The following is a 26260-nucleotide window of genomic DNA, read 5'->3' as shown; positions in this document are numbered from 1 at the left end:
TAGTGTTGACATATGTTGGTGTGTCGCTGTGTTTTTGTATGTGCATGTGCGTGTGTGTGTGTGTGTGTGTGTGTAGCTCTTCTTGACTAGTGCACCTTCTCCATGTTAAATTGGTTATGGCAGCGCAATCCAGCCCTACTTAGAGCCGTCAGAGCAGCCGCTGTGTGACGAGCCTCAGCAAGGACGTGTCATAAATACTGAGGTGTCGTTTCTTTCATGTAAATATACCTCTGTTTCAAGTATCGTCCATCAATTCTGCACACGGGGAGGGGGAGGGGTGTGTGTATCTAGCTGCTACACAAAGTGTGTGCTCTGGAAAACTGTAGCGGGTCTAGTTTTGTCTAGTAGTGAAGAGACACATTTTTTCAGGGGGTATATTTATTTTTTTATTTTAAGATTCGTTTAGTATTTACCCCTGAACTCTACTTTTTTTTTGTTACATTATATGCACTGAAGAATTGTTCATAATAATTTTTGATTTCATGTTTGTTCTTCAGTACCTTTAACCCTCTGGTGCTGCCTGAGTGGCAGTCAAAATTTACTTCTTTTTTTTTTTACATATGAAATTAATGTACTATATTTTATGAAAATTATTTATTTAATATTTTGTATTTTTAGGGGATTTAATGATGCTAAATTATATTTATGGAACAGTTATGATCCATTTATTACCTGTTCACTTTTTTGAGCATAGACCTGAAAAGGCAATGTCCAACTTAAACTGTCGTAAATATTGAATGCCTTGGAGCACAGACTTTAAAAAAAACTAAACGTACAAAAAAAACCACTCAGCAGATTATTGTTGAAGTGAAACAAAAATTATAGAAGTTAATTTTTTTAATGAAAAATGCACACAAAATACTAATACTATAATTTTTTTCAATTTTATATGAAATATATATTTTCCAAAACATGTTTTACTCTAGAGCGGTGAGAAAATTAAAGTCATAAATCTAAAAAACTTGTGCTCTGAATTTGAGGTTATCTCAAAAAATTAGCTTTCAGTTAGATTTTGTTTGGCCGCAGTACCAAACGCTTCCACTAGATAAAATTAATCTCATTCATTTCTAATGGGATAATTTTTTTTGGTCCCACTTTATATTAAGTGGCTTTAAGTACTATGTTCTTAAATTGAAATTAATAATTTGATACAATGGACTTATTGTGTACATACATGTTTTTACATTGTACTTATATTTTGAAAATACCTGTGTGTAATTACAGCTGTAATTAATTTATGTAATTACATTTGTAATTACACAGTTGAGCCTTCCCTTACACCTTAACCCACCCTTAAACCGACCCATACCACCACACCTGACCCTAACCTTACCAGTATCACATTTCAATAGCAGCAAAAGTGCTTTACAATACAACCTGAACACAATACGTACATTGTACTTATTTTTCGATGTAAGTACATAGAACTTAAAGCCACTTAATATAAAGTGGGACCAAAGAAAATTATCGCATAGTTTTTTTTTTCAGGACCATTTAACCTTTTCGAATTATGTCCATATTTTTTGTGTTCACTTTTGTGTGCCAAAACCTATAGTTTTGGCACTTGTGAAGGGAAAAAACAAAACAAAACCGAAAAAATTAAAAATGACTGAAGAGCACCAGAGAGATTTACACTACTGTTCAAAAGTTTGGGGTTGGTACGAATTTTAAAGTCTCTTATGCTCACCAAGGCTGCATTTAATTGATAAATAAATGTATAAATAATATTTAATTATTAAATAATGATTTACTTGTAAATATACACTAAAACAGTAATATTGTGAAATATTAAAGCGTAAACTAGCCTAATTGTTTTCTATCGTATTAAAATGTAATTTATTCCTGTCATGGCAAGACTTAATTTTCAGCAGTCATTACTCTACAGTCTTCTTTACAGAAAAAAAATGCTGATTTGGTGCTCAAGAAGCCTTTCTTATTATTGTCAATGTTGAAAACTGTTTTTTAGGATTCTTTGATAGATAGTTCAAAAGAACAGCATTTTTTTTAACTAGAAATTTTTATCTTTTTATCAATTTAATGCATCCTTGCTGAGTGAAAGTATTAAACTTTTGAACAGTAGTGTATGTAATTGACCTCTGTTATTATTGTCTAACCTCTTTGCTCATTTTTCACTTTTAATCATTAGGACAGGCCAAGTTGCTGAATTGTCATTGCTGCGTCATCAGTCATACATCAGTATTTGTGATATTAAATCCATGATGATTTCCGAATTACCTGTTTTTTTTTTACTAAGTTTCTCTAACTACCTTCCATATCCATGCAACATCAATTACAGTATACATTTTTTTGAAGAGTTTTGCATACTATATAGACAAAGGAGGGAAAGTTTAAGCTTCAATTGATATGCCCCCTTAAAATCACTGTATCTTGTACCTAGTTGGTTTTCAGTACCAGACGACGAGGAACCAGAGCTACTTTGTAGGTTGAGTGTGATGTTTCCATCCATTTGAATTCAAAATGGCGGCGTTTTGATGTTTAAATGAATAGCAGCTCTCAGGCTGAATGTTAGGACAATGTTGTGAGACAGATAGTGCGGGGAGGAGGGGCCAGCACTGTCTAAAACCCATCACTCATTGGTTAATGATACTCTCCTCTCATTTAGCCACACCATTCTCCCATTCCCTCCTTCTTTTAACCCTTCACAAATCAAATGTGAGGTCATCCACAGTTCACGGCCCCCAGGTGGTCAGGGAAGCGCTACCACGCCCTCGATGGTCTGTTTGACTGCGTGTGTCTGTGTGTATGTTTTTCCCTAAACTGTTGTCCAGGTGCCGATTTCTCCACAACTTCATCGCCGCTGTTCTGTTTTTTGTCTCACCGCCTGTTTGTCTAGTGTCAGTCTCACGGCGTGAGTGCGCGTGAGGTGTTTTTTGAGCCCGGTGGCAGATTTATTGCCTCGGTGCTGTTATTGTGGTGTAAGAGCTGAAAAGTGTCTGTCTGTTCCTGTCACTAAAATATGTCAGAAGTTTTTCCTCTGTCTTTTTAAGGTGTCTGTTGATTGTAATCTACCGGCTGTATAAAGTTCAGGATTTCAGATGAAGATGTTTTGTTTGTAATTGTATTTCAGCAGAATTGTTTAAAAGTTCTACATTAGCTCCGCCACTTGTGTGTGCTTATTGGATGTTTTGTCTAATTTATGTGTTTAGCCACCAGTAACAGAATATTTTTTTTTACCATGTTTAAAACCATTTAATATCTGATTTCCTGTCAAATCAGCGTTGAAAATGAGAAAATTGTCATCAAATTAATTTTGGCCTTGAAAAAACACGAGTCTGTGCAAACGATTTTTGTGTGGCTCGCCTAAGTCCATCCTTGAGCTTTCCTGCTAACTGTCAACTAACAAAATACAAAATGAAACCTCTCTCCCTCCCTCCCTCTCTTACTCTCTCCGTCTTCCTTTCCACAGTATCCTCTTTTCTCACACTAAATTTAGGTCACAGCTGTAAAGACAATGAAGCTGATTTGAGTATTTCTCTAGTACTTCCTCTGATGTTTGGTTTTTGTCAACGAAGACTAGAATAGACACATTTCCATTTGTTTTTATCATGCGTGTCGTTCTCCAAGTACAGTTCGGTTGTTTCTTAGTAGTAGTAGGCTACTAGTAGTGATATTGTGTCTGTTTGTTTCCTCTCAGGTAAAGAGAAAACCCAGAGCTGTGGAATTAAAGCCTTTTACCCATAATCCATCTGACCTGGGTTTGTTATTCCCCCACCGCAAACCTTAAATCAATCTACAAATTCAGCTATATGTCCTTGCTCATAAAAGGCTCTCTTTTCGCGTTCAAAAAAAAGAGGAGAAAAGAATAGGAGAAGAAAAAACAGCCATGTAGGAAAGCAGGGACCTTATATAAAGGGCATGGTCTGTGTCCATGCCAGAAAAGCTTGATTTCCTTTTGCAGTGCGGCCATACATCAGAGGCCCTCCCAGCTGGACTGTCACACTCTGACAGAATGACATGTGTCATTTATCAAAGAGGCCAGAGCTTGGGAAAACTCATATGACAAAGCCTGGGAGAGTTCATTCCCCCTTATCCACAACACACACACACACACACACACACACACACACACACACACACACACACACACACACACACACACACACACACACACACACACACACACACACACACACACACACACACACACACACACACACACACACACACACATAATCCATCTCTCTCGTTCTTTCACTCTCTCTCACACACAATTCCCTCCCACCTTTTCGCCGCTCTCGCTTGTTGCCAAAAAATGGGTCTGTAATATTTCTGTCATCTACACACCAACTTGCTGTTCTTTTTCCCGTTCTCTCTCTTGCTCTCGTTTCAAAGTTTTTACTGTGTACTATTCTTCTCGAAAGCTGTTTTGCAGCAGTTACTCTTCAACCGCATAATTCCTGCTTTAATTACGGAATCATGTGTATTTGAAGTGATTAAACCCGGCGTAATGAAGCTGAAGATCTCAGATATCCTATTTTGCGCGAGCATTGCTCTGCTGGAATCCATTCATCATTTCGAGCTAACTTCATTCTTAAGTCTACTTGCACCAGCTGAGAAGGAGAGAGAGCGGGAAGGAGAGGGGTCAAATATAGTTCACACCGCTGTGTACTACTCTACAGGGCACATTCAACCATCACTCAAAATGTGCTTTCTGTCTCTCACTCTGAGGGGCGGGAATAGATGAATTCCACAGACTCTGAGCTCCAGGTTTCAGCGCTGCGCGGCCGACCTTAGACCCCTTAAACGAGCTCTGAATATGTGGTGTGTAATGATCCTCGCGCTGTAAACATTTAATGACGCAGAGACCGTCATGGGAATTTTCGCATTCCTCACCCAGAGAGAATGTCGAAGGAAAGATCCTGTTTGCGAGTTTGTTTACAAAGTGTCTTTGATCTTTGTTCTGAGCATGAATCTTTTTGCCAATCATATGCTCTGAATGAGATGCATAACATCCTTATTATTAAATGTAAAGATCCATAAAACAACAAATGGAGTAATGGTAGGTGATGTGAAGTCTACTCTCTCAGTACAAATCTGCTCTGGACAGATGATTCATACTCTAATCAAAAGTTTATTGGGGCTCCAGTCTTTTCCTTGAGTGTGAATCTTTTGAGCCATACATTGAGCTTACATGTTGCGAATGTGTTTATGTGAAGTTGAATCTGACCCGCTCTCTGTACGTATCTTTTGCTCTGAGCAAAAGATTTGTGCTCTAAAGAAAATAATTTTGTACTCATAGTACCAGTCTTCTGTTTCAAGTATGAATCTTATGCTTTGAGTTGAATCTGGCTCGCACTCAATAAGAATCTTCTGCTCAGGGCAAACTATACATGCAAACTATTTATACTATTTATATGAATCTTTTCCGCGGAGCACGAATAATTTGCTTAGACAAATAAAAAATTGTGCTCTGAGCAAAAGATTCATAATCAAAGTACCATTTTTATTTTTGCTATAAATGTGAAACTTTTGTTTAGAGTACACATTTTTTGATACATTGAGCGATGTGGGTGATGTATCTGGCTTGACCTCAGTATGAATTTTCTGCTCTGAGCAAAAGATTCGTGTGTTGAGAGAAAGAATCGTGGTCTGGGCAAAAGATTCATACTCCGAAGACCACTGTTCTCTGAGTATCATTCTTTTGTTTTGAATGTGAATCTTTTACTCGGTGTGCAAATCTTTTACATTATACATTAAAGTCATAGTGCAAAAAGTAATATGGCCGATTCCATTCCCTCCTTCCCATCTGTACTACGAATCTTCATTCCATTCCATTCCAAATTAGTTAGAACTAATTAGTTTGTTCAGATACTTTTTTCACAGGTCGTTGGTAAGCTCGTTTCCTCAGGATATGAAAACCATGAATAAAAGATGGGAAGAACAAGATTAAATGAATAAAAATCTGCATTTGTACGTGGTGCCGTACGACGTCATCTTCCCTTTAGGAGGAATTCTCTCTCTCAGCAGGTTGCTGCTCTTCCTTTCACAAATTCTCTTTTCTCTCTCCCCTTCACTTTCCCTTCCCTCCCTCCCTCCGTCGCAGTGGTGGGGTAGGCCTTTTCATTTGTCTTCATAAGCCTAATTTATTTTTGCAGCCAGATGTGAGCTGACAGGCATCAGTCAGTGGGGCCGCTTGCCCCCCCCACCCCCACCCCCACCATTCTCAGGTCAGCAAAGCAGTCACGTCTCTCCGTTTGACTGAGTCCCCCATCAACATTACACAAGATGGATGTGTCTTTAAAGGCCAGATTGATTGTGGATATCGGAGTTATGGCATCATTTATCATGGTGAATATTATTTAGGTGCAGGGGAAGAACAAGAGAGCGGAGATGGGGGTGAAGGCGTATTGTTAGAGGGCAATTGGAAGGCTGTGAAAGTTTAATTTTGTGTGTGTGTGTGAGCGGAAGGAGAGGTCGTTTGTTTCTGGAAGGTTTAGCGAGTTTTGCTATGCTTTTGCTTCTGCCTGGGAATATCATGTTGTGTTGAGGGATGAGCTTTTTGCACTTTTCTCTCTCTCTCTCTCTCTCTCTCTCTCTCTCTCTCTCTCTCTCTCTCTCTCTCTCTCTCTCTCTCTCTCTCTCTCTCTCTCTCTCTCTCTCTCTCTCTCTCTCTCTCTCTCTCTCTCTCTCTCTCTCTCTGATGTGTTGTTATTGATTGTGTGTGATGTGGGCCTCTGCGTGATTTAGTGCTCCTCTCAGGACCCTCCATACACTCCGCTCTTTTCTCAGCCCACTTTCACGCCCGTCACAGAAGCTTCTGGAAAAAAAGAAAGAGTCTCCAGCTCTTTGTGTGGCTGGGTCCAGGGTCAGAGAAGAGTGTTCGGGACACCAAGCAACAAATTTATCATTTTCCATCCCTCAGCTTCAGTCTCTCAATGTGTCCACGCTGAGGTGAGGCTTATTGTTAGATACAGCAACATGTTTTCCTTGCTGCTTTTATCTAGTTATCTTTCATCTCTCGTTAGGAAGGTGGGATATTCTATAAGACATAACTTTCTTATTATGAAATGTTCACAATATAGAGCAGTTGCAGTACATAGTGCATGTGCTCTGATGCATAAAGCCTTGGTGCTCATGTGGGCAATGTGGGCTCAAATTTCGTTCCTAATCCTTTCTAACCGTTGTTTTCAGCCCAATCTCTAGCTGCGGTATGATTTTACAAATTTTCTTATAAACAAATTCATTTTATTATTATTATTTATAGTTTATTTATATTTATTATTTTTCAAAAGTGATTTACAGTGCTTTAAAGATAATAATTTTAACAGTATGTTTGTTCCCTGGTAATCAAAGCCAGTAACCTGTTCGTTGCTAGCTCCATGCTCTCTGCCAGTTAATGTATTATTGGCATTAACTATTTTCTATTTATTTAAAACAATATTTTTGTAGCATTTTGGCACAACAAATACTGTGACGTTACCTCTGGCTCATCTGTTGTTGTTTTTTCTGCCTACCTCACTGATGTCATTGAGCCAACAGTTGCCCCCGAGCAGACCAAGGGGCAAACGCAACACCAACAATCTCCTCTTGGAGCAAGCATGAATCGAACAAGCAAGCCAATACGGATGACATCAGACACTTATTTTTTTTAGTAGTTTTGGGAGCGAAGGGTAGAGTGTAGAGAAAAGATTAGAGCCGTCTGTTTTATGGGACGGTATGGAGGATTATTTATGACACCGGCCCCTTTTTTTCCCCAGCGTAGAGATGCTCTTTGGAGCGCAACCTGATATCTAGTAGTAACAGTTTGGTCTTCAGAGAGCTGCTAAAGTTTACAGTGAGCTGACCCTCAGGGGCTTCCATCACAGATCATATAAAAAAGGAAATCAGGAATAATGTTTTTAATTCTGTACTTGTATAGCATTACAGGATGTTGAAAGGCAATGTTCCAGAGTGTTATTTGTGTGAAATACAATGAACATTAACTGCACATATTTGCCTGTATCCTACAGGATCTCTGTGGTTTCGCTGTATGTTTATATACGTGTGCTTCCGGGGATGTCCGCCGAATGGCTGGTGCCCATATTTGTCTCTCACATGTGCAGGGTTTCCTGGTCAGGGAAGGGTCAGGCTCTGGGAATGTATGTGTGCGTTAACTGAGGGGTGGGATGACGGCACTGGCACATTTGATTGATGGGTAATTGTGCAACCAGACTCAGCTAGACTGAACTGGTGAGGTCACGGCCTGAGAGAGGAGGTGCTTTTTGTCCTTTTCACTTTTTCTTGTCCCTCTGTGTGACGTCTTGCCATTCTCTTTCTCTTTATTGCTCTATTTTATTTATTTCTGTCTCTCTTTCTTTCAGCTGACCATCTTCTTTTCCTTCCCTCATTCACTGTTTTCTTTGTCCTGCTTCCCGGGATTCAGCTTGTAGGTTTTTTTTAAAACGTGAATTATTTTCTGTAGTCGCATGTTGATTACGGCCATTCATCAGAAGTGTCCTCTTTCAAGAAACTTTTTCGACAAAGTGCTCTCATCGCAATCACTTTTGTTATGGTTTAGACCTTAATCTATGATCTGCTATCAAACCCTGTTTGTACTTTGCTGCAGTCATATTTTACTCCTCAGAGTTAGGAACCTATCACACTGAGCGATTGCTGGACACTCTCCTCGCCGCACTCCCAGGTGCTGGACGGAGCCTTGCTTCACGGCTGGTTTTCCTCTGATTCACTCCAGATTAGATTACAAACAACCCACCTCTCACCAAACAGCTGCATTTCAGTCACAGATTTGACAGGAAGTCTTTAGCTCATGATAAATAGCACAACAACAACAAAAACGTGTATCACATTCCTGCTAAAATATATATATTTTTTGCTACTTTTATAATTAATAGGGTAACAGGGTTAGAAACATCACAAGTAAGATTCAAATTCAAATTACTGACACGAGAACCAAGGATCAGTGTGTCGCAAACCACTTAGCCACGGCTCCAATGTAAAGTTTGTGTTTAGATGCTCACGTTTCATCAACGGTGATTGGTGATGATGTCTGAGGCCTTCGAGCGGTAAAGTTGTCTTTTAGAACCAAAGCTCTCGGCGGTCTGAAAGGAATGAGTGAGGAAGAGTATGAGGGAAGAGCCGAGAAAGACCGCAGCGTGTTGATGAGGGTCGCACAGCGTTCGTACTGTAGGTACGCTGTACTGTTTTTCATCTTTTCTCTTTCCGAGCAGCCTGATTTATGGTAATTATCCATATTTAGGATCATCTATCAACTGGTAGTTGCTAGGCAATGGGAGCAGCTGCTGTGTGTGTTTGGGCTGGCGAGTTTTCTGTCAGGTACTCGGCTCAGGTGATGGCCTAGTAGAGAGACTGTGCTGGGGGATTTAAAGAGACCAAAAAAAACAATTCTTTCCTTCATCCTCGTTTTCTTGCTCTATCTTTCTCTCTCTCCATTTCCTTCATAGCTCCCTCCGCATGGGGGTTCTCTGTCTGTTCTGACATTGTTGTGTCTCTGAGCACCAGGGTGGATGGCGTGTTATCTGTTTCTCGGCGAGGGCACGGCGTAGGGGAGGTGCAAAATACAGACACCGTGTGTTTGGACTCCAAAGCTTCAGGTTTAGCTCAGGATTAGTGAAGCTTCTGAACCTGCATGACCGAACGTAAGCGTTTTTTGTTTTGTTTTTTTTTTACCGAAAGAGTGGTTTCCCCCATAAAGGGCCAGATGGGGACGAGACTGCAGTGCTTTGGATATAATGGCCATTGTCTCACGGCTGGGCTGCTCCTCTATGACAACGGCAAAAGGTGATTTATTGACTGCGCCTGATGGCACGACGGCTCGCCAACCTCTATGACCAAACCTGGATTAGGAATAAAAGACAGACAAAGCAAGACATGCATAGAAACAGGAAAAAAAGCACTGAAATGCAGGAACAGGCAGCAGGAGATTAAGGATAAACAAACAATATGAAAAATGTGTTTATTTTACAGCTGAGGAGATTATTAGAGACCGCTTCATGGAAGGTTGGAAAATCACTTATTGAAGTCATTATTGATTGCGATGCACATGCAGGTTTTTTTTTCTCACCCCTCAGATTTCAGGATCAAGTAGAACCCTTGGAAATTAGGGCTGTTATATTCGTTCTTCTCTCGTCTGACTGCAAGCGTAGCCTTTCACCTTAGTTCATGAATGAAATATATTTACAATAAACAAAATTTCTGTTTACAAACATTAATTTACCTCAATTTCATTAATTTTCCAAGCCATTCAAATATTTGATATGATATCTTCCTTAAATTCCATCTGAAACACACGTGTGTATCAGATGCGTGTCACACACAAACACTCTATGAACAACGCTAATTACAAGAAGGTAATTATTTGTGGAAGTATTCAGGTGAAGATTGAGGCACCTTCAATTACTCAGCAATCATGAGTGCTGTTTAATTAGCTAACATGCACTCGTTTAGCCTCTCCTTGTTTACTCGGCTCTCCGTAATTTACTGTGTGGAGCTCGCGCAATAACAGGCTGCTTCATTCAGACTGGAAACATCTTGGGATGATTCTTCACTTAGGGGAACTTTTCTGACCCCTAGGATGAATTCAAAGTGAGGGGAAAAGGATATATTAGAGTAGCTAGACTAATATTAGAGTAACTTTTTTTTGTTCATATTTTGTTTAATTGCTTCTTCCTTGTTTTTGGGAATTCAAAAATGTAATTTCATTTATTTTGGGCTTTTTTAGCACTTTATTTAAATGCAATTTTTCATTTTCAACAATGTTCTAACTTCCACAACAATACGTTTAGTGATACATTTGGGAAGATATTACTGTACATGTCTGACATGTCATGTCTTATTTCTTGTGAATATCAAATAGGTTATTATTTGAAAAATTCAATCTTTTGAAAAAGTCAGTTTCAAATTATTTTTGTAGACGTGATAAATGCTTTGGCACAAATGAAATGGTTTGAAAAAGTTTCAACCTTTTTATCTTGACAAATATTCAGTAATAAAAGTTTTTTTTTTAACCAAAGATTTTTTCATTCAGTTCCCAGATTTTGTTCTTTGCAAAAATGGGACCAAAGCGCACACATCAGCAAAGTGCTTGACAAAAGAAATAATAAAAAACAGAGAAAAAATTGGCACACCAAGGCTCCAAAAATGTAATAATGGAAGCGCACACAGGCTCTTTCTCAGACTCAATGAGCCTTGGTGTGCTGAATTTTGTGCATTTTAAATGCATTTTTAAAAGAGTCTTGTTTTATTGACAATTTTATCCAATAATGCACTTGGATTGCTTTAACTAAAGTGAGGAGCTTTTTTTTGTTTGTGTGTTATATATCTCTGGCTTGGCGGAGGTGCTATAGTAGCATGTGTGCTAGTTTATGCTACCTACTTTTTCAGGCAGTTGTAATATTGTTTTATCTTGAGTTAAGGGTCAAGTGTTAAATAAACGTAAACTGCACATTTATTTTCTGTTTCTCTTCCTTTATTTTCTACAAGCAGCACAGCTATTCATGTTATATTTAAGTAGCTGAGCGAACGTTAGCTTTGCACTTGTGCTTCCTCTCCGTAAAATAAGTCTGACCTCTGCATACTCTTGCAGGGTGTATTACCCAAGTAAAGTAAATTGCTGTTAATAATTCGTTAATTGAGCCCTTTCATTATTCAGCAAGCATTTTGATATCGCCGTTCAGCAGTCTTTGGGGATGACAGAACGTGAGCGCCTTGTTGTGGTTTGTGCAGCCGTGAGATGTCCATTCACAGGCTGCTCTGAATGAGGCGGCAAAAGGAGACAGACCCCGTCTCACTCCCCCGGTGCTGCTGTCACCTCTGCTTTGCTCTTCCCTCCCTATTGTTTGAAGCTAATGTAAAACGCACTGTCTATATGACCCATTTTAGCAGCCCATTAGCATAATTTGGCTGTCGCATGGCCACCGAGTTAATGTACTTGCAAATGACAGGGAAAGTGTGTTATACGACCTTAGGGTTTTTAAAAATTAAATGACAAAGTAGGCCGCACTTTGCATAAGTATGGACTTGACATTGGAGCGCGTGTGCGCGTCTGTGTGTGTAAGCGCGTGAGTGGTGATATAGTGTGTCAGTGCAAGGTGAGGTGAAAGCATTTACAGTCAGAGTAGTATTTTAGTTTGTTCATTTACTTAACAAAACCATTTTTTTTAATTGAAAGGGATACAGAAAGCATTAGTAAAAATAGATTTTATCACTTTTAATAGTCCATGAGCTTATGAACAACTGTGTTCATAAGTGTTTTTATTCTTCAATATATTCTTTTTTATATAGATATATTTATGCCCAAGTATTCTAAAATATTGAAATTCCAAGCATTAAATGTATCTTATAGATCTAAATAACTGTAATAATAATAATAATAAAAAATTTGATAATTATCTGGGAGTTTAATTTAATCTGAGGTAATGACATATATATTAGTCATTAAAATCATAGTTGTCATCAGTGCACCGTTATCTGATTAATGTATTTCTCAATATTTTTAATGGAGCGGTCTGTTGCCCTACTTGTATACCTCCATCCATACTAGTCCAAAAGCATCTAAAGCAAAAAGATGAATTTGGAGCGCAGAATGGAATGCCACACCGGTTCTTCAGGGGCCTGAAGCTATTCCGCCATATGGTGGCCTATTCCACACGGAGGATGGTGGGAGGGGGCTGGGCCAGCCTTTTACAAGAGATGCTTAAAGAGGCAAAGCAGATATTAATTCAGAGAGCCTACTCTAGAGTGTCCGCAGGAGCACAAATCACTGTCAGCGGATACGGAGAGGTGGGCAGGGTCCGTGTAAAACGCCCGTCTGCACTTCAAAGCCTTCTTTTGTTTAGTCTGTAATAAAGTTAGATGTGTCTCGCTGAGAAAAGGGCCAAAAAAAAGCCCGGAGACAGAGCACAAAGGAAGTCCTCAAAGAGGATGATTGTGTGGAAGATGGTGAAAAATGTGAAGGCTTTTCTCCTCTCGTAGGTTCACATTGGGCTAGAGGGAGAGAGAGGGAGGGTGGGGGTCAGATCTACAAGGCAAAGCCCCCTCAGAAACCTGTCCATCTCTACGGTGCCCTTATTACTTTGAACAGCAGCCATCAATCAAAGTGTGTCCACAGAATAGAAACAACGATCATTATTCACAGTTCTGAATAAACGGAATGAGGAAAGTGAATGCAAAAAGGGTTTACAGGCAGGGTCCAAACTGAACAACTGGCAAGCGATAAATGGGAGTAAGAATTGGCATTGCAGATGAATTAAAACAAAGTTACTTACATGGAACGGCAACATAATATATGGTTTAAATTGAGTTGTAAAAATGAGAGTCTGACCTTCACTGAAGAAGTGATGTGAGTGATTTCAACTCCCTAACCAATGAAAACATCTGTCGTGACTCCTGACCTTTACCTCAGTTAATAATTTACTATTAGAAGTCTTAAGATGCCTAAAATGTTTTACTGTTGAATAATTTCTGCATTATGCTACCAAAGGATAATATTAGAAACCTGTATGAGGATGTAAGTTACAAAATGACCTGCATAGTATGTCACTAATGTGCAATAATTTCTGCATTATGCCTCCCAAGGAATATATTACAAATGTATGAGGATGTAGGTATGTATTGACCTGTGTAGATATAAGAGAAAACACTAAACCGAATTGTGGTGAATGTATGTAATATACCATTTCATCACTGGTAAGAAATGTATTTTATTCATCTCATTTTATTTATTTATTTATTTTCAATTTACATCGCATTAACAAAATGTTAATTTTTGACTCTTTTAACTTGTCTGAGAAACCACAAATCGCTACATATCGTATTGTCTTCTGTTTACTTTGGTAAACAGTTTTTTTTTCACTCTGTAGTTGTGATTTGTTGTAACACACACACAAACGTTGCATTCATTTCTAGAAACAGTGCAGTTTCCGTTGCCAGTTCCGCAGACAGCCCTGCCAGATTGCAGCAGGCCATAAGTGGACTGGGGCAGACAGCATCATGCTACCGAAGCCTTGTTTTAACTGCCCTGGAAAAGGGGGAGAGGGGAAAGAGAGAGAGATTGCTGCATTCTCACTGACATGCAGAGCATTACCATAATTGGCTTTTCTACATGATAGGACAGAGGAAATAATAATGTCATTTTATTTACAGCCTTCAGTGTCCTGCCCCCCTCCTCCTCCTCCTTTTCTCTTTCTCTCTCCATCTCTCTCCCTGTCTGCCTTCAGCGTGCTGCGTAGGTCAAAAGACATGGTTTGATCAGCCCTGTCCAAAGGCATCAAAGTTGAGTGGCATGTAATGGAGACCCAGTGACAAACCACATCGGCCAGCCAAATAAGACTTGCCAGTTTTCCCATTAAAATGTCGGGTAAACGGCGCGGCTTTCCTCTGCACACTCCAAAACCACTCTGACCGGCTAAATCAGCCGACTGAGGGAAGGCAGAATTGGACATTAGTAGTGCAAATGACTGTAGTGATTGCCCCCTCTCCTCCTCGATAAAATAAATAAATAAGGAGGAGGCGGCGACGGTGGGCCGCACAGTGACAGTCGTGGAAGGAGAGGCCATCGGCATCTGCGCTCTGTCTGTGAGCATTCTCGTTCCCCTCTTCAAGTTTGAACACTTAGGCCTGACACTTCTCAAGTGCACCAGCCAGCCCAATCAGACAGACCTGGTTTTGTCAAGCGGACTGCTTGGAAGCTGCGGAAAGAATGGGTTTTTGAAGAACAGCAGATGTTTTTGGCCGCCAAAATCACTCTGTTCCAAAACGTTGCAAGCTGCCTCCATAGCCAATGTTTTAAGGCAACATAAGTACTTTGCTCCTATACAGATTTTAAAAGCAGCTTTACTGTAATAAACAGGAAAATAACAGTAATGCAAAAGTCATCAAATATAAGGAATTCAAATTCTGCTGTAAAGCAGCTCTTTAAAAGTGCAATTTTTCAGCTCAAATCAGTTTAGTTCAATAACTGTAAAGTTAATCAATTATGAAGAAAGATCAATTGAGCTATAATCAGCTCAACAGAAGTCAATAGTGAGTTCAGTGTCGATTCAATTCAATAACCGTGTATGTTGCAAAATTCATCAAATACAAAGCCAAATTGATTCAGCTATGAAGCAGCTCTGCAAAAGTTTGATCATCCAGCTCAATTCTGTTCAATTGTGGTTCTCAGAAATAGAAATCGAGAAAAAACCAAGGGAGAAACCAGGCTTAGTCTGGGGGCCAGTTCTCATGTAGTGGTTAGCATTGTGCTCTGGGGCGCATCTGAGAAATGTGGGTTAGAATCTAGTCTGTCTCTCATTTCCTCTTATTTCAACTCTAAAAAAATAAATAAATAGAGGTGTAACGTGCATTTTCAGAGTTTCGCTTGTAGAAGCAATTCAGTCTTGTCTAGAGTCACGGCTTGCTAATTCTCTGCTGTTTGTTGGGCAACTGTATGTGAATCTTAACGCTCGAGTGCTCGTATGTGGGTGGTGTTTCTAAGAGCTGGCACTGGCTGTGTTTGTATGTGTGGTGTCATGGGTGTCTATAGCAAGAAGGTTCACTCTGCGGCTGATCTTTGTTGGCTGAGACGGTGAGCTCTGCTCGTGTGAGTGTGTGTATGCCTTGCTCATGTCCTGTTGCTGTGTCACCTGTCTAAAATCAGTGAGATCTCAGCAGCCACAGTGACAGCTCCACTCTGGACACAGATGGCCACGCTCTCCTGCACAACACACAAACACACGCACCTCACATATCGCTCACCTCATACATGCACACAAGCACAAGGCCCTGGTGCTCTGGCTGATCGTTTTAGATGTTGGTGGGCACTCAAGAACATACACACCTTTGTTCTTAAGTCTCCATTCTGGTGTGTTGTATTTGAAAGAACACACGCAAGCACATGGGCGTAAGACCGATCTTAAAACTGTTTGGGGTGGGAAGGGTGCACAATCTACATTTTATCAGCCTGCTTGGCTCATGAATATTAATTAGATGGGATCATTCTTGTCAGTTTTAAATGATTTGCTGAAACAGAGCTGGTGTCTCAATTAATGTTTTTTTTTGTTGTATTGAATAGACTGTGTATATGAGGAATGTGTGTGTGTGTGTGTGTGTGTGTGTATATACATATTTTTTTTTTGTGTGTGTAAATATGTAATATATGTAAAAAGACATGTACGATTATAATTTATATCTAAATAATTGTCAATGAATTGTGTTTTTATATACATGTGTGTGTATGTAAATGCATGCATGTGCATAAGATTTTAAACCTCATAGAAAACAAAATGGAAAGAGTTTCAAGCCTTGTTTTGTATGGTGTCTGTGGAAAGTGCCTGCTTCACTCAGTAAATCAAACTCTTTCTCGTTCTCCTCCGCATCAAAAGCATCTTCTTTTTATAGCAACTATTGATTCGCTTAATTGTGTGTATTCTTAACAACTTATGCGTCGTTTTCTCCCGACAGTACAATGCAGGCTTATTTTTGAATGACAAACACAACAAGCCCCTCCCCCCCTCCTCTTCTCTTAATCCCTCTCTTATTGTTCAGCGTGATGTTTAAAAGCAGGCCCCCGATAAGAGATGTCAGCAGTCAAACTTCTGATTGGGTTATTAAGTGTGAGCTGTCGTTGCCGTCGTCTGGCGGGTTCCTTTTTTTTTTGACGCAGATGGCAAAAAATTGCCAAGTCGTGTTTGATGGCTTGATGCGAGGACAGTGACATGCCAATGCGCATGCCTGTCAGATGCCACGCGGTGTCAGGGGCTGAGAAGACGCGCTCGATTTAGTGTCAGGTTCTGCCCATCTCTTTGCGGAAAAAGCCCTCTCGTTCTGGCTTTCTTCTTCGCCCCCCGTCTCACTTTCTCTCTCTCTCTCTCTCTCTCTCTCTCTCTCTCTCTCTCTCTCTCTCTCTCTCTCTCTCTCTCTCTCTGCCCCTCTATCACTCTCTCTGTAATTACAGCAAAGATGAAAAACTTCTCTCTTTGTTTTAACGTGATAAGCTGTCTTAAATGCTGCAGTGACTTGAGGGAATTATCAGGGCTTCAATCCACTGAACCGTGTTGCGGCGTGAACATTTCTTTTTAAAGCGATATTTGGATAAGTGATTTATTTGACAGTTCGTAATGTTTATTTCACCAAATCCCTTTCGCTTTACGCCGCCTACTTGATTTCTCCGAGGAATTGACGGATTGAAATCCGTCAGAGAGCTTGAGGTGGATTCAGTGATTCCTCCAGATCAGGAGGCGTTGTTTAAGAATATCCCAGTAATGGAACACCACATACACTACGTTCCCAGCTGTTCATGCCCCTACAGCTTCCTCCACGCAGCTGTAAATGGCACCTTACAAACATCAGGTACGGAGTCCGTTCTGATTACGTGTGCTCAGCTGCACGCCGTTTGAAGCTGACAGCACATCTGCTTCAACCACCGAGACGGATCTTGGCATCTCGGACAGACATCTCCTGGTGGCTCGCTGAGATAAAGGAACCACTCTTCAAGCACTGCCTGTCTCTTTTTCTTCTCTTTACTCCCATCTCCTCTACTGCTCCCCTCTTTTCCTGCTCTGTCTCTTCCCATTGCCTTCACAGTTGTGCGGGCTGTTGTTGTGGCTTTTCTTCTCGTGTTGTGTTCAAAATGGCTGATAGTAACAATACCACTCACAAAGTGAACAGGAGGCTTTTTTGTAGCTGTACACATGCTGTGAAGATGCCTGCACACACACACAAGCACGCTCGAAAGAGGTACTTTGATGTGTTTCGATGACGGAGAGCTCATTTTTTTTATCTCCCACTGCAGATCGAAACCAGCTGATGAAACAGGAATTTAATCCTACCGCTCCTCATTAAGCACTTGGTCTCATGGACCTTTATTCTCTTTTCATTAAGCGAATTAAACGAGTAGCATTCTCTCTCTCCCTCTCTCGCTCTTTTTGTCTTGCAGCTGTGGGTGCCGACAGTGGGCTATCACTCCGTTTCTTTCTGTCATAGCTCTGTCGGCACACAATAGAGTGAAGGAGCTTTTTGTGGCTGAAACATGAAACCTTACATTTGTGAACATTATTGTTCTGTTCCTTTCCCCTAATGTAATACATCTGACAGTACATCTTATTACCACACATTTAGCTGAGGAAAATAAGCATTTTCTAGTGTGTGGCGTAGGCAACATTTTTCATTATCCTCTTTTTACCTTTAGAAATAAATGTGCACTTAGCAGTAATACGCAGAGCAAAAATAGCTGTTTTCACAAATAAGCATGAATGTGTATTTCTGAAACATGCACTCGTGACCCGATGCTGCTTTCACTAAAAATCAATGCATTAACTGATTCTTATCAATCCCTTTTGGTAAAAATATCGACAAGGGAGGAAGACATCGATGACAATGTTTAGAGGCCAGGGTGGCCAATAAAGTACAAATAAACATATAAACATGAAATCCAAAATGACACTATTTACTTTTCCTAAAATGATATTTCACCCAAAAATTACAAGTCTTTCCTAATTTACTCAACCTCATGTTGTTTCAAACCTATGTGACTTAAACGAAAATATTTTGAAGAATGATTCAACTGTTGTTGTCCAAATAATGAAAGCCAGTGGGCTCCAAAACAAAGCTGGACCACTTTGACTTTCACTGCATGGGGGAAAAAATAGAGGCATTTTCAAAATCATCTTTTGCGTTATGCAACAGAGTCATACAGATTTTGAGCAACATGTAGATGCTTTTAAAGAATTTTAATTTTTGGATGAACTATCTCTTATATGCGCATTTTAAGCAGTTATTTAGGAATTATTTTTGCGTCATTACCTGGAACATAAATTGGACTCAAAATTGCTCTAAATTAAACACTTATTTTTAATATTTAACATTTGCAAACAAAAAAATCTTGACAAATTTGAAACTGACACAAAAACAAATCCTGCTAATCACCCAAGCAGACATGGTTATCAGTCCATGCTAAAATATTGCTGAAATATAATATATTTATCACTAGAAGTAAGGTGCACTATAGATTATGAATCCTCTTGTCTTTTATTTCACTCTCTCTTTTTCCCCTGTGGCTGCACACACTCTGGACTCCCTGAGAGTTAGTACAGCATGGACCATGACAACATGACATGCCATTTCCACTTGCATTTTAGCATGACTCGCTGCGAGAACTTCCATCGTCTCTGCCAACAGCATTGAGGCAAGCTGCACCCCGCGCTGCATCCCTGGCAATAACTTAGACGCACTCTCACACTCAGAGTAGTCTAGCTTGGCCGGTGCATTATAGAACTGGATCAATGTCACACACAGTCTGTGCCCTCTAACTACTGGGGAAAGGAGGACAAGAAAGAGCAAGAGAGAATAGTCTATATGGGGTTAATATTTAAGAATGACATTTTTGTAAACAAAGGGGTGGGGATTGGGGTGATTTGTTAGTATTGGATGTAAATGGATGTGTCTTACATTTTGAAATTATATATTTTACTTTCATTACAATATTCATAATAGTATACAATTTTTAATTCCATGCATACATCCATGATATTACCACGTTTCTTTTCAGCATGCTATTCTGTTTTAAAGATTTAATATTTTTTTAGATACCCATTTTTTTCTTTAGAGGACTCTCCTCTGCCCTCTTTACCCTTGCTGAGCTGTTACACAGGATAGCTTTGTTAGTCTCAGCAGTGAAGGGGGCTATCTATCATAGTCAAGATATGGATGTTTGCCACTTTATAATTGCAAACCTGCGCCCTCTGCCAGGACTATTGACAAAAAAATCTCTTTAGGATCATCATGTAGGCATGCACACACACGTGCACATGAAATTATACATTATCCCACACCTATTTCATTTGAAGGAACACAAATGTAAAAGTAAATTTACTTATTCAACAATCCATGCTAAAGATGCACATTTTGGGGGCTTTTGACTCATCATCTCTCCCCCCCCCCCCCTGTTTTGTTTTCTCAGCCTATGTGCCGGAAGACGAGCTTAAGGCAGCTAAGATCGATGAGGAGCACCTGCAGGACGACGGGCTCTCCTTAGACGGTCAGGACGCAGAGTACCTGTGCAATGAAGAAGATGATGGGCGTGAACAGCTAAGCTACCAGAATTCTCCACTCAGCAATGGCACCAACCCAGATGCCGGGTACGCCTCGCCCCTCAGCGACACCAGCGATCACCTGGCTGACTTCAAAAGCACCTCCTCCAAAGAGGGCCAGGATAAAGAGGAGGTTGAAGACTTGGAGACAGATGCTGGACTATCATTGCAGGACAGCCTGGCGCAGATGAAAGCCGTCTATGCAAACCTGATTTCAGATGCTTCCTGGTCGAGTATTACAAAGGACATTATGAAAAGCAAGCAGGTTAGTGCTAGTAGCACTAACAGTACTCCAAGTAGCCACAAGGGGAACAACAGCATTGTGAACAGCCATGCAAGTAATATTACAAGCAGCGGAGCTAGCAGCAGCAGCAATGCTAGTGCTAGCACAAAGACAAATGTTACTCCGAGCAGCAATTCTACAAAAGCCACCACATTAAACAATGCCAACAATGGAAACATCAATGGTGCTAACAGTGGGGGTGTTGCATATGACTGGCATCAAGCAGCTCTTGCTAAAACCTTACAGCATACACCCTACCACCTCATGCCTGAACCAAGTCTCTTCAGCACAGTGCAGCTGTACCGGCAAAACAATAAGCTGTACGGGCCTGTGTTTACGGGTGCCAGCAAGTTCAGATGCAAGGACTGTAGTGCAGCCTACGACACACTTGTAGGTCTCACAGTGCACATGAACGAAACAGGCCATTACCGTGATGATAACAAGGACAAAGAGGAGGACAGGGGCAAGAAATGGTCCAAGCCACGGAAGCGATCCTTAATGGAGATGGAGGGCAAAGAAGATGCTCAGAAAGTTCTGAAATGCATGTATTGTGGCCACTCGTTTGAATCCCTACAGGACTTGAGTGTCCACATGATCAAAACTAAACATTACCAGAAAGTGCCTCTCAAAGAACCAATGCCAGCTCTTGCCTCAAAGCTGGTCCACTCCACCAAAAAGAGAGCGTTCCAAGACCTGTTGTCTCCTTGCTCACCTGAGTCAATCTCCAGCACCCCTGGCATTCCATTGGCAGAGACTGCGCCCACCAAAGATCAGAAGATTTCCAACCCATATGTCACAGCTAATAACCGTTATGGCTACCAAAACGGTGCTAGTTATACCTGGCAGTTTGAGGCCCGAAAAGCTCAAATTCTTAAGTGTATGGAGTGTGGTAGTTCCCATGACACCTTGCAACAGTTGACAGCCCATATGATGGTGACCGGACATTTTCTTAAAGTCACAAACTCCGCCTCTAAAAAAGGAAAACAATTGGTGTTTGACCCTGTGGTGGAAGAGAAAATCCAATCCATTCCTCTTCCACCCACAACAACACGTCTACCAGCTCCCACTATCAAGTCCCAACCTGATTCACCAATACACCCATCCACCATGGATGAAAGAAAGGAGCTGGAAGAGGATAAATGGGAGGAACCCGAGGAGAAAAAAATCAAGCAAGAGAAAGAGGATCCTGTTGAGAAGGTGGAAAAAACGGAAAAACACAGCCATTACAAATATCTAAGAGAAGAGGATCTTGAAGAGTCTCCTAAAGGTGGACTAGATATTCTCAAGTCCTTAGAAAATACAGTCTCCAGTGCAATCAGTAAGGCTCAGACCGGTACGCCCACTTGGGGTGGATATCCCAGCATTCATGCCGCTTATCAGCTCCAAGGGTCTTTGAAATCATCTATACCCGCTGTCCAGAGTGTCCAGATTCAACCAACATTCAATGCCAGCAGCTTGAAATCTTTGACCTCTGACTCCAGCACTCTAATCCATTCTCCAAGCAGCCCATCACCACCTCCAAACCATAAAAGCAACGTCCTAGCAATGGAAGAGTTAGTGGAGAAAGTAACAGGAAAAATCCCTTCAAAGAAAGACCGGGATGAAAAATCCATTGAACGTGTTCCCAAACATCTCACTGCTGAATTACCCTCTCCGGTCCTTAAAGACCGAAAGGACCTGCCAAGATCAGGTGACCTTAGCAAGCCAACAAAGAATGGAATGGTAGGTAAAGACCTAGACCCCGTTCTGGTTCGGGAAGGAGAATACAAGGAAAGCCATGCGGATAATCTTGTAAAGAACGGAACGGATGTCCTCAAAACACAAGTCAGCAATGGTTGCGATAATTTAGGAATCATAACGGATCACTCACCAGAACAGCCTTTAGTTAACCCTCTCAGTGCATTGCAGTCTATCATGAACACTCATTTGGGTAAGGCCTCCAAAACGGTCAGTCCACTCCTAGACCCACTTGCAATGCTGTACAAGATCAGCAACAACATGATGGAAAAGCCTATGTACAATCCAGCTCAGGTCAAGCAAGTTGAGTCCATCAACAGATATTATGAAAATATTGATGATCAACCCATGGACTTGACGAAGTCCAAAAGTGGCAATGGGCCCACAAACAATTGTTCATCCACTGTTATCAGCAACAGCAGCATCACAAACAGCACCCGACCCATCTTGTCAACGTTGACTGAATCAGTCTCATCTCCTCTTCGGGAGAATGCTCTAATGGACATCTCTGACATGGTGAAGAACCTCACGGGTCGCCTGACGCCAAAGTCGTCAACCCCTTCCTCTATATCTGAAAAGTCAGATGCAGATGGCTGTGCTTTTGAGGATGGGCTGGAGGATCTTTCACCTATTCAGAAGAGAAAAGGCAGGCAATCAAACTGGAACCCTCAGCATCTGTTGATTCTTCAAGCTCAGTTTGCGTCCAGCCTTCGAGAAACCCCTGATGGAAAGTACATCATTACAGACCTTGGTCCTCAGGAGCGTGTACATATTTGTAAGTTTACAGGTCTCTCCATGACCACCATCTCCCACTGGTTGGCAAACGTCAAGTACCAACTCAGGCGGACAGGTGGAACCAAGTTTCTGAAGAACATAGACTCGGGCCAGCCACTGTTCCTGTGTAGTGACTGTGCCTCCCAGTTCAGAACTCCCTCCGCATACATTAACCACTTAGAGTCCCACTTGGGCTTTAACTTGAAAGATCTCTCAAAATTATCAATAGACCTCATAAGAGACCAGCAAGCAGTCACAAAAATGATCACAGACAAGACATTCAGTGCCCTTGGCCTAACTGAGGAGGACTCTAATTCCATATTTCAGTGCAAACTGTGCAATAGGACTTTTGTCAGCAAGCACGCAGTGAAACTGCACCTCAGCAAAACGCACGGAAAGTCACCGGAGGACCATCTGATCTTTGTTACTGAGCTGGAAAAGTTAGAAAAAGCCTAAGGAAAGCAGGCTGGTGGCAGTGAAGTGACTGGATTGAGAATCATTGCACTACATCACTGTACTGCACTGCGCCTGAACTGAGCCTTCAAATTCTGTCGTGAAACTGCCTGATTGGACCATGATCTATTTTGTTTTTGTTTTTTCCCTCGTTTTTCAGTCTCTTGATTTCTATCTCTTGCTTTGTACTGTATTTATCTGATATGTGTCGGTTATGTGCATGTTTTTTTAACTTTATTTTCTCTCTGAGTGACTTCATATTCAAACAGAATTTACAATTTGTACTCTGTTGAATTGGGAATGAAACAAACATGGTATCCATGGGCATGGTCTTAAACAAAATGGCAAAAGAACTTCTGAATAGAATGAGTTGCATTGTACACTTACTATACATCAAAAAAGACTGACTTCATTAAAGCACTCAGTGGTGTTGAATGTTATGAGAATATGTATAAAATGAGACAGAGCTATTTTGTTAATTTGAGCTCAGATTTTCAGACATTGGCTTGACATAAATCAAAACTGCAACCCTTTGAAGTGAAAACAATGAATTGTAGATTTTGTTGAGTCTTCTAAACCTTGAAGGATATTGAAGATTTTGACAGGCTGCCTATGATTATAAACTTTGGTTTTTCAAAGGCATTTCTTTGTTTTTAATTTCTTTTTTTTTCTTTTCTTTTTTTTTAAGTATAATTTTATACAGTAGCAATTTGAAACGTATGCTTTGGTACCACTATTTCTCTTTCTATGGTTTCGCTTTGGTTTCAACCTGTAAAGACTTAATTGAAATCTTATATACAGCACATATATTTAAATGAACAGCGAAGATGTGTAAATTTCCATCATCATATCTTGCCAATTGCCGCAGCTCAACATTGTTTGTATGGTGTGCATTCTTTTATATTGTCATTTTATATATAGTAAACAAAAAGGAAATAATATGTACAGAGATGTATATGCAGTAATATGTGCTGTAGAACCACGATTCATCCTTTAGTTGAACTAAGTTCTCTGATGTGGTAAATATGAATTGAATGAAGGAGTTGCATCGCTGTTGATGCATGGTGTATAAGAGGGAACCAAGCAATGCAAAACATGAAATACAGTACATTTCAATGTTTTATCATGCCATTGTGAAAAGTCCCATCAATTCCCTTAATTAAAAAAGAAAAAAATGTTTTTGTCCCTTAATTGTAAAATAAAAACTGAAGCATTTCTTGATTAATGTTGTTCTCCATTTGGTCATTCATGTGTTTTTCTCTTTTCCTGAGTTGTAATATTCTGAAGTTCATTGTCCGTGTTTGCTTTTGTTATTCTTTGAATGCAGCACCTTTTCGTGCTGTATGTAAATGAGAGATGTTTCCATACACAAAACCTGCCAGTAAACAGGAAACTCTCACTGGAGCCAAAATGGGCAAATAACGTTCTGGATTTAACGCTTTTCCCGTAAAGCCTGTATATCTGGCTTCTCAGGACCGTTTCTGTAGCATTGATCCAGCTCTTCCTCTCTTTTTTCCCCCAGAGGATCTTCCTGCAGTCCCTGTACGTATTCTATGTAAATTACAGCAATCATGACAACTGCAACATTGTGAGTACCTGCAGAGCGGAGTGAAACATCGGCAGATAGACACAGTTTAAGCAGATTTGCATTTTTTCCTGTTCACACAAGCACTCTCCAAGCATTTCACGGGGTTTTCAGACTTAGAAATAAATGCCCAATTTCTAGTGGGAATCAAAGATTTACTCTTTTCAGCTCAATTACTGAGTGATTATACGTGTGGACACAGGGGGCTTGAGGGGAAACGAAACAAGAAGGGGAAAGGACTGAAATATGCAGTGTTTGCACAATAATCTCAATCTCCATTTGAAGCCGCTTTGGGGAGTTGCAGTATCAAACCCCTTGTTAGTTGCCCTATTTGAGAGTATCCTCTCACTCAAATTGGCATGTTTTGATTTCCCAGTAGTCCCATACTGAATATTCTGAGCCTCCATCTGCTAGTTTTGCTTTCCTCAATTACGGTAATTCGTTTTCATTTTTATTTGGAATGCAGCATATCTGTGCAAACTATCAGAAATATTAAGCCATATAAATCCAAGTGTATCCTTCTACTTTTGTGTAAATAGTCAAATTTGTCATCCAGAGAATTATTTTTACACATTAAGAAAGCAGGTTTAGGCATTGAGTATGTTCTGGAGTAGATTTAAAACTATTAATTTATTCAAGTCATGGAAATATCATATTGTATTCAATATTATATTGAAATATCCTCAATATAATAGTCTGAAAGCATTATTGTTATTGAAATCAAACCTTTTGAGTATGGAGCAGATTTAAGTGTATTATAAAATTAAGCCTTCCATTTCCTTCCACATCTGGGGTCCCGACGCACATGAAGATAAAGGGGTTGTGCCAGGTCTCTCTCAAAGAATTGACTTGCTACCTAGGTGCAGATTTAACAATTCATGAGAAACAAAAGGTTTTCACAGTGTACATTTGTGTCTTAAAGCTCCAGTTGAATGAAAGTGCAAACACAAAGGTGAGACAATGTTTATACATAAGGTTTTGAATGCCCTGCAACTTTGTGTGCAAGAAGTGACACATTTTTCATGTTTTATCTGTTTGTACATGTCACTGGCAAGTACTTTCTTTCTATGAATCATGATAGCAGTACATTTCTGTTTGTGAAAGAATGCATTTGGAATTTAATTCTTGAGTCCATTGACAAAAGTGATTATTGATTAATAAACAAAAATTATTGATTAATCATAATCAATCATTAATAAAAATATGTTGTTTTTAGACGTCAAAATAGATCTCCAATTTCATTTGCGCTGTCACCAGTCTAAAATACAAAGATGTTTCATATCGAAACAGGACGATAGGTTGAAGGAGAGCATAATTTTGAAAGTCTTTGCACATGTCAAACATCAGTGTCATCACTGATGCAACTCATCACTGTGAATTCATCAG

General features: G+C 40.2%; 1 protein-coding gene across 3 annotated transcripts in view; it reads left to right on the top strand.

Annotated features, from left to right (window-relative positions):
• Positions 1-24514, top strand: part of tshz1 (teashirt zinc finger homeobox 1) — a 36173-nt gene extending 11659 nt beyond the window's left edge. For all 3 annotated transcript variants that reach the window (XM_077195368.1, XM_077195370.1, XM_077195369.1), the window contains one exon: positions 19913-24514. In XM_077195368.1, coding sequence (XP_077051483.1) covers positions 19913-23292 — 3380 coding nt within the window. In that variant the 3' untranslated portion in view covers positions 23293-24514. The remainder of the gene's footprint in view (positions 1-19912) is intronic.
• Positions 24515-26260: the final 1746 nt, after the last annotated feature.

This window comes from Siphateles boraxobius, unplaced genomic scaffold, assembly GCF_051911475.1.
Source record: "Siphateles boraxobius isolate OS27281-9 unplaced genomic scaffold, OSU_SipBor_1 33, whole genome shotgun sequence".
NCBI classification, from domain to species: Eukaryota; Metazoa; Chordata; class Actinopteri; order Cypriniformes; family Leuciscidae; genus Siphateles; species Siphateles boraxobius.
This window is presented reverse-complemented; position numbering and strand designations above follow the sequence as displayed.